Source organism: Camellia sinensis, chromosome 2 (assembly GCF_055761805.1).
Source record: "Camellia sinensis isolate YWXY chromosome 2, ASM5576180v1, whole genome shotgun sequence".
Classification (NCBI taxonomy): Eukaryota; Viridiplantae; Streptophyta; class Magnoliopsida; order Ericales; family Theaceae; genus Camellia; species Camellia sinensis.
In genome coordinates this window covers 184701461-184709755 of record NC_138962.1, presented here as the reverse complement: position 1 = coordinate 184709755, position 8295 = coordinate 184701461, and the positions used below count along the sequence as shown (strand labels likewise).

Sequence of the window (8295 nt, the reverse complement as noted above, 5' to 3'; positions counted from 1 at the left end):
CACCAATTTTTTTTTTAATAAACAGTTCATTAGGTTGCACTAAACAATCTCATTGTGTGAAATCCAAATAATGGTGAAACAGTCAAAATATCATTTACCTAACATGTTCCCAACAATAAATGTTCAACACAACTGACGGACGAGATTGCTTCACATCAATTAACACCCAACTGCCTCTCCTAATCTCACAGCCATCAAGTTTACACGTGGCCCCACCTCAACCCTTTATCAAGATTTCAACCCAATGCCCCCACCTATCTTATAGCCGTACTGCACATGGGGAGCATTTACCACGAGGGTCTTTACGTAATTTCATTCTCAAATCAACATCAGATTAACAATTTTACAAATACAAAAAAAAATCAGAAATTTTAATCTTACAAATACAAAAAAAAACAAAAATCAGAAATATTTGGATTTAGTTTTAACCTCACGTATTTTAACTTTTAAGACCGAAGTATACAGAGGCCTTGGAAGTGAAAAAAAATGGCAAAACAACAAGGGCAAAACCGTACTTTTAAGTCGTATGTCATCCATCAGCATCAGCATCAGCATCCGCACCGTCGCGGTGGTCGTGGTCAACCGTAGTCGCTATCAGCGGTTGTGATTGAATCTTCCGAAGTCGGCTAGCTTTCTCGATCTGTTCGCGCAGAACGACGCCGCCGTCGACAGGTGAGGCTTCACCGGAGCCCTAATCTCGCCGGAAAACGCATTCTCTGGCGGCATTCCCTTCTGGTTCCACTGCCGATTCGGACTCGCACGCACCAACGGACTCAAACAGAATGCCAATCCGGACATGTTCCGGGAGTGACTCGGCCGAGAACCACCTCCGCCGCCGCGCCGTACCGGTATCGCCGCCCTCCGGGGCGTCTGCCTCCACCCCTGCGATGACTCCGACGAGTAACCGCTCGATCCGTCGTAGCATTCTTCTTCGTCGCCGGCGTAGTCCGAAACTCTCGCCGGCGACATTCCCCGATCTCTGTACCTTGCGGTTCTCCGGCCAAATCCGGAGTTCGATTCGTCGAGAGAGAACAACCGCGGTTGCTTTTTCTGGTTTCCGGCGAGCATAGTGGAGATCCACGACGGCGACGACGATGACGCCGTACACGAATTCCGATTGGAATCTGAAACGCAAGGATCCGAGTCCGTCTTCTTCGATTTGGATCTGAACAATCTCGCGAAGAGAGAGAACCTAGTCTTCTTCTTCTTGCTCGAGTTTATAGTACCAGTGGGGCCAATTTGCGGAGTACTGTAGAACAACTGATCGGACAGCGAGTGGTGGTGGTGGCCGGAGATTCTAGATTCACGGCGACAGACGTACGGCGATGCAGAGCGAGGGAAAACGAGAGGCGGTGGAAGAGGATCAGTTTTCCGGCGATCTTCTTGTTCGAGATGGAATTGTTGAGCTCGAATTTGAGATTGGACTTGTGCTTGAGCTGCGATTAGGGCAAAGAGTCGTTCCCGGAGACAAGAACCGCAGACACCGACGCTGCTACTGAGATCGGTAAGGTGTTTCTTACACCTCATTTATATATATGTGTATGTGTGTGTGTGGAGTGTGCAAGCTTTTAGGAGGTGTGGTGTGTGATTGTTCTTCTTCTTCTGCTTTGGCTTCTCTGCTGCGGCATTTTCGGGTCTGGTTTGTGCTGAAATGTGAAATGATCTGACGAGGGTATCAAAGTAGTGGCTTTGTCTTGTTCCTTGTTCTTTTTTTTTAGAGAGAGAAAATAGAGAGAGAAGACAGGTAGGCATAAGCAGAGGAGAGAAGTTGGGGGAGTTTTTATGTTGAGTACAAGTATTTGTCGGGGGCGTTTGGCTTAGAAGTTTAAAAAAAAAAAAGGAAATTAATTTAAATTTTTCTTTTTTAAAAAAGGAAAATAAAGAAAAGCGAAGGAAGAGAAAATTACGAAATAGTAAAAAATAAAGAGAAAATTGATGATAAATCTAATTTAAAGAGGGTATAAGATATTAGGTTCAATGAATATTTTTTGTTGGTGAGAGATCCACACTTTGTGAAATAGTTTGGTGAAAAATCTTTGAGGATATTTTTTTCCAATTTTATCCCTTGACTTTTTTTTGTCTGTTTGACTTTTTGTTGACTAGCTGTCAAAATTTTCTTCTATCTATTCAAATTATTTGTTATCTGTTCAAATTTTTTTGTGTATTTGTTCAAATATTTTGTCTACTTGTTCAAATTTTTCCTCTAAATTCTATCTATCTATTTATTTATTTTTTATTTGTTCAAATCTTTGTTACAATTCTTATTCTAATTTCTCTATATGTTGAAATTATTGTCTTTTTTTTTTCATATCTGTTTGAATTCTAGTTCTAAGTTTCCTACCTGTTGAAATTCATCATATAGATCTGTTTAAATTCAAAACACATAAATCTTATCTATTTTTTCTACTTGTTCATCATCAACAACAACAATTACATATACATTTATATCATCATCATTAGGAATGGCAACGGGGCGGGGCGGGGCCGGGGCCTACCCTTCCCGTCCCCGATCCCCGAAGCCATAAGATTCCCCGACCCCGGCCTCGATCCCCGACGGGGAACCCGTCATGCCCCCCACCCCCGTCCCCAAACGGGGATCGGGTTTCCCCGACCCTGAACAATCCCCATACAAAAACAACAACCAGCACAATATGAGATTGATTTGATCAAGATAAAACCATAACATCATAGATCTGTTACAAGCTAAGAATGAGATCTGAATATATATATATATATATATATATAAATTGATCAAGATAAAACCATAATAACAAAATCAAAAAAAATCATAGATCTGTTACAAAAAAACAGATCTGTTAAAACCCTAACAGATAAAACAATAACAATAAAATCAGATCCGAATATATATATATATATATATATTGATCAAGACTTTTCAAAAAAAAAAAACATAGATCTGTTAAAAAAATCACGGTGGGAGCGAGATCGGTGAGTTACGTCCCTGTAATGGTGTACGATGACGGTAGCAGGGGGATCGGTGGTGTACGATGACGGTGGAAGCGAGATGCGGTGATGTGCGACGACGGTGGCAGCGGTATCGGTGGTGTACGACGACGGTGGTAGCGAGAGAGAGAGAGACACTGAGAGAGAGGAGATCGGTAGTGAAGAAGATCGGCGGTGGAGGAGAGAGTGGTGACTGACGAAGATCGGTGGTGGAGGGGGAGAGAGAGAGAGAGGATTGGTAGAGAGAGAGAATGAGTGAGTGGAATGAAGATTCAACAGTGAGAGTGAGAGAATAAAATGATATTTAGAAATATATTTTATATATAATATATACGAGAGATGTACGGGGCTCATTCGGGGCCGGGGCCGAGGCGGCTTCGGGGCCGAAAAACCTATCCCCGTCCCCGGCCCGAAAATTATCAGGGATTTAAATTTTATACTGTCCCCGGCCTTATGGGGATAATTTTCGAGGAAAAATCGTGTTATTCGGGATCGGGGGGTCGGGTCCCCGTCGGGCCGAGTTTAAATTGCCATCCCTAATCATTATCAACAACAACAACAACAACAACCAACAACTTAATAAATAAATAAATAAATAAAGATATGATCTGAATCTCCATAGATCTAGATCTAACCCAAAGAAAAATCAATATCATCACAGCCTCTTCTATATCTATCTATTGATATCTTTATATATATATATATATCAGTGGCAACATGAAACAAAACATAAACAAATTCAAATTTAGCCTTTAATCTTTCTTAGAAAGACAATTGCTGTGAGCAACATCGACGGCCTAATCCTAGCATTCAAAATAATACATAATACTATATTCTATAGTAGTGGCTTACATTTTCAAAATTACTCTATAAACTATCCTTGGCATCCATTGCATCATTTATCACATTTTCAAGATTACTCTTACAAAGACAATTGATGTGAGCAAAGTTGACAACTTGATCTTAGCTGAAAGCAACGTCACTGTACAGCGCCATGACACGACGGTGCCGGAGACGAATGTGGACCAGACGTTGACATCTTTGTAGCCCTTATAGATCGGAGGAATGGTGTTTTGATGAGATCGAAACCCTAGTTGAGAAAAAGGATCCCTGGTGTGAAAGACAATGGTTAGACTTCTCAAATCTATGCCATCCGTCGCTAAAGCTCTCGACGGTGGAAGACAGAGGCACCACGGTTGGTTGAGATCAGAGAGAAGATCTGAGATCTAAGATCAGAGGCAGCGCAACGATGAAAGCGAGGCGACAGTGGAAAGTTGCTGTCAGTAGTAAAGATGCTACTTTCGGTGACAGAGGAGAGAGAGAAATAGGAAGAGAGATAGATTTTGAGATCTGAGAAGTTTGGAGAGAGAGAGAGAGAGAGAAAGGAGCTAAAGAGACAGAGAGGAGCTGAAGAGACAAAGAGGGTTTTGGGATGTCTATGTTTCAATAATTTCGCGTCTGAATGCTTAGGCAAAAGAAATTTGAATTTGGATTTTTGAACCGAATGCCCAAAAATAAATTATAAAATTCTAACAAAGTAGAAAGATAGAAAAATTATTACAATATGAAATTTTGATTTATGAGATGACAATTTTATATGTGATTATTTATTATTGGTGCGACTACACTTTAACCTCTTTTTGTCACAACTATCATCATGTTGGACACCTCTTCCAAATAATCCTTGACATCTCAAAGCAACCTCGCTGTTACCATACCTATTCTTTCGCTCACCACCATGAATGTAACACCCCGAAATAATTAACATTAACTCATCTCATAACAGTGCTACAGTTGATCAAGAATCTTATATCTTTTATTCATTATATTTTTGTCCATTACAAAAGATGACATATGCAATGTATATTCACAAATCCTAGATTCCGAATCTATAGTATATGGCATAGATACAAAAGTAAAAAGAGAAATAAAAGGAAAACAAGTAATGAAATGTCTTAATGGCTACAACTTTTCAAGACGATACTTGCTTACAACAAAATGATTTTAAACTTAATACAGGTAAAGCCCTGAGCTTAAACAAAATAATTATATCAATAAACCAAAAATGAAGCCTTAAGCCCCAAGTCCTCCCAAGCTACGTCTTTAGCGGAGGCATATCATCAGTACCTGAAAGTTGTTTTTCACAAAGGGTGAGCCACAGCCCAATAGAGATGCTCTAACGAAGTATATGAATTTTAGCAAAATTATAAGGTGAATGCACATGTATGCCATTTATCAAACATTTTTCTCGTTTTCTATCTCAAAACAATACTATACCAAATTATAATTCAATTCATGATAGTAATCCTTTTATGACAGAAACCAGGGCAGTCGATACAAAACACTAGGAATCTCTAGATACGTGTCTGTCAGTAGGCTATACAAGTACTATCAAAGTCATTCTACCGGTACTAACAGGAAGGATCAGTACCTAACCGCTCAAGTTTCTGGACTTTTACCAAGGACACACAGGCTAATATAATAAAACCACAACCACATTCCCTAACCAGATTCATCACGATATTCACCCATTTTTCTCAAAAATCAACACATTTACAATGTTCAAAATTAAATGATGCTCAATGCACAATTATGAGAAATTTGTTTTAATTCAACCTAATCATGCAATTTCTATGACAATCAAGACTACCCTCCATCGATAGCCAAAAACAAATATTTCTATTCAAAAAATAATTTTCAATCAAAAAAATACAATTTCATTAATTACAACGGGGTGATATTACATATCTAACTCCACTATCGTCATCAATATAAATATTGTTCCAATTTCACAATACCCAACATCATTTTTCCATTTCCTTTCATAATTCCAATATCCAAAATCTAAGGCAAACTTTCTTTGTTTTACAAAATCTATTTCAAGTAGAAATATCCACCATCTTAACATATCTCATTCATAAATACATCCCTACAACCATTTTCAAGAGTCTATTTGGAAAACCCCTCTTTTGATTTCAAATCTAAACCCTAAGTTTTTTCCAAAATTTCTCAAATTAACAACATTTTCAAAGAGCAAATAACTAAGTTAAAAACCATATAAAAGAGTCAAAGCAATTCCTACCTCAAAGTAGAAGACACGAAGAAACGATGGGTAGAACTTAATAGAGCCAAAAATATAAACTTCCTCGATTAAAACAAAACCCTCGTCGTGTTCAACGTTTTTCTCCAAAGGAGTAGGGTGAGAAAACTTACGAATTTAGAGTATTTGGAGCTAGAGGTCAAGAACTAGAGAGAGAGTATGTAGATCTAGGGTTTTGAAACATTTAGAGTGAGAAAGAGATGAAAAAGTGATCCAAAAAGCCTTCCTCTCGCACTGATATACGCACAAACCACTCTAGCAACCAAAACATCGCTCGAGTGAACAAACACGACAAGTGACACCATTCAAGCGACCAAAACCACCGCTCAAGCACACAATGACTCCCTCTTAGTAGTTTTGCAAACTGCAAAAGATCACTTGAGTGTAGATATCACATTCTCAGTAGTTTACAGACTATAAAAGACCGCTCAAACGCAAGAAGTATCGCTCAAGCGAACATGCAAAAATATGAACAACACTTTGAAAAATTAACTTCCCAACCTATCGAAAACACAACCAAAACTCCAATAGCTAAACTTAACAAGCAACAAGATGGAAAAGAGCCAAACAATAGTTAAATACACGGGTTTTTAGATTCAAAATCAAATAAATGGGAAAGGTCTAAACCAGAATCGTTATAATGAAAGCCCCACAACTTCTTTCCCTCATCACTAAAACCTCCCTTCCTGGTCGACATCTCATCACCCCTTTCCTAACAAATCATGATGAAATTCCTATACAAACTAAGCTAAAGAGAAATAAAGAGATCTAGGTTTTCAGGTTATAGGGCTAGAGCTTCCAGATCTAAGGTTTAACAGGTTTGGATGGCCAAAGACGATGAGCGAGGGGTCAGGCGGCTTCAAGGAGGGCGGGTTGCATGAATAGTGGAGAAGGGTGACAAGAAAGGGCGAGCAAGTGGCCACAATTGATTTTCAAGTTTTCATCCTCGTTGTAATTAAAAAAATTAAAAATTATTTTGTAACCTTTTACCATACATTCTACTAGCCTATCACCCGTGCTATGCACGGGATAATTATAGATATTTATATTTGTTTTAGATTTTTTTTAATATATAAATTATTTTTTTAAAGATTTTTTATAAAAATAATTTAACAATCTTATCACTAACCATAGTGTATGGGAGAAGTTAAAAAAAGTACCGCAGTAACTATACATGGATTGTATTTATAATTATTTGTATGAGAGAATTTTAAATACTGATCAGGGGATTTTGATCAAATCAATAAATGCAGGCATGTGAAAAGACATGTGGATTGAAAAAAGTTAATAAAGGCTGATCAGAAAATTTTGACCAAATCAATAAATGCTGAGTTTTGTTTTTTTAATAAAAAATTTAGAAAATTCAGATTGGGATATTGAAACTCCCACAGGCCTTGGAGTTAAAAACTCCATTTTGCTTAATATACAACTAACATATCACCCATGCTATGCACAGGATTAAATTTAAAAAAAAAAAAATATTTATATTATGTCAAACATATTTATATATTGTTAGCATAAAATATATGTAATTTTAAAAGAAAATGTGGACATTGCATAATTAAAGTAATAAAAATAAAAATTTATTACATTTGTTTGAAATTCACTGAATAAGTAAAACAAAAAAATAACTAAAATTTAAATTGTTGTGGGCATTCCATCAGCATTCCTGCATTGTCAACATGATAGTTAGGTGGTGTTTGGTTATCATATTTTGCTAAATAATCACAAAAAGACAAAAAAAAATTCACTATTCCAAAGCTAAAAAGTCAAAAAATCCAATCAAGAATACCAAACGAACAAAAAAGTCTCAAGCTAAAAAATTTTAAAAAGCCAAAAAGCCAACTAAAAAAGTCATTGCCAAACGAAGGCTTAGTATTATAATTAATGAACAATACATATATTATGTATTTATAAAATGTTATAAAGTAAAAATGTTATACTTACATTTTTTTTTTTAACCTTCTGAAATGTATAGACATTCTTTTTTAACCTTCTGAAAAAAGTTAATAAAAGAAATAACCGTTGAATTAACAACAATCACATTTTTTTCTTTGTGAGTGTTTATATTTATCTAACTTCAATCATATTAAAAAATCAAATTATAATTTTTTTTTGGCTAGACCAAATACAAATAAAAAAATGAGATAACTTCAATCAAAGAAATCACAAATATTTTTATGCAATCTAAGTACAATCATATTTTTTTCATAATAAAAAAATAATTATAA

General features: G+C 36.6%; 1 protein-coding gene across 1 annotated transcript; it reads right to left on the bottom strand.

Annotated features, from left to right (window-relative positions):
• Window positions 1–286: 286 nt before the first annotated feature.
• Window positions 287–2904, bottom strand: LOC114317816 (uncharacterized). Its single transcript, XM_028264600.2, has one exon. The coding sequence runs from the start codon at window positions 1525–1527 to the stop codon at window positions 595–597; it is 933 nt and encodes a 310-aa protein (XP_028120401.2). The 5' UTR covers window positions 1528–2904; the 3' UTR covers window positions 287–594.
• Between the last annotated feature and the right edge of the window lie 5391 nt (window positions 2905–8295).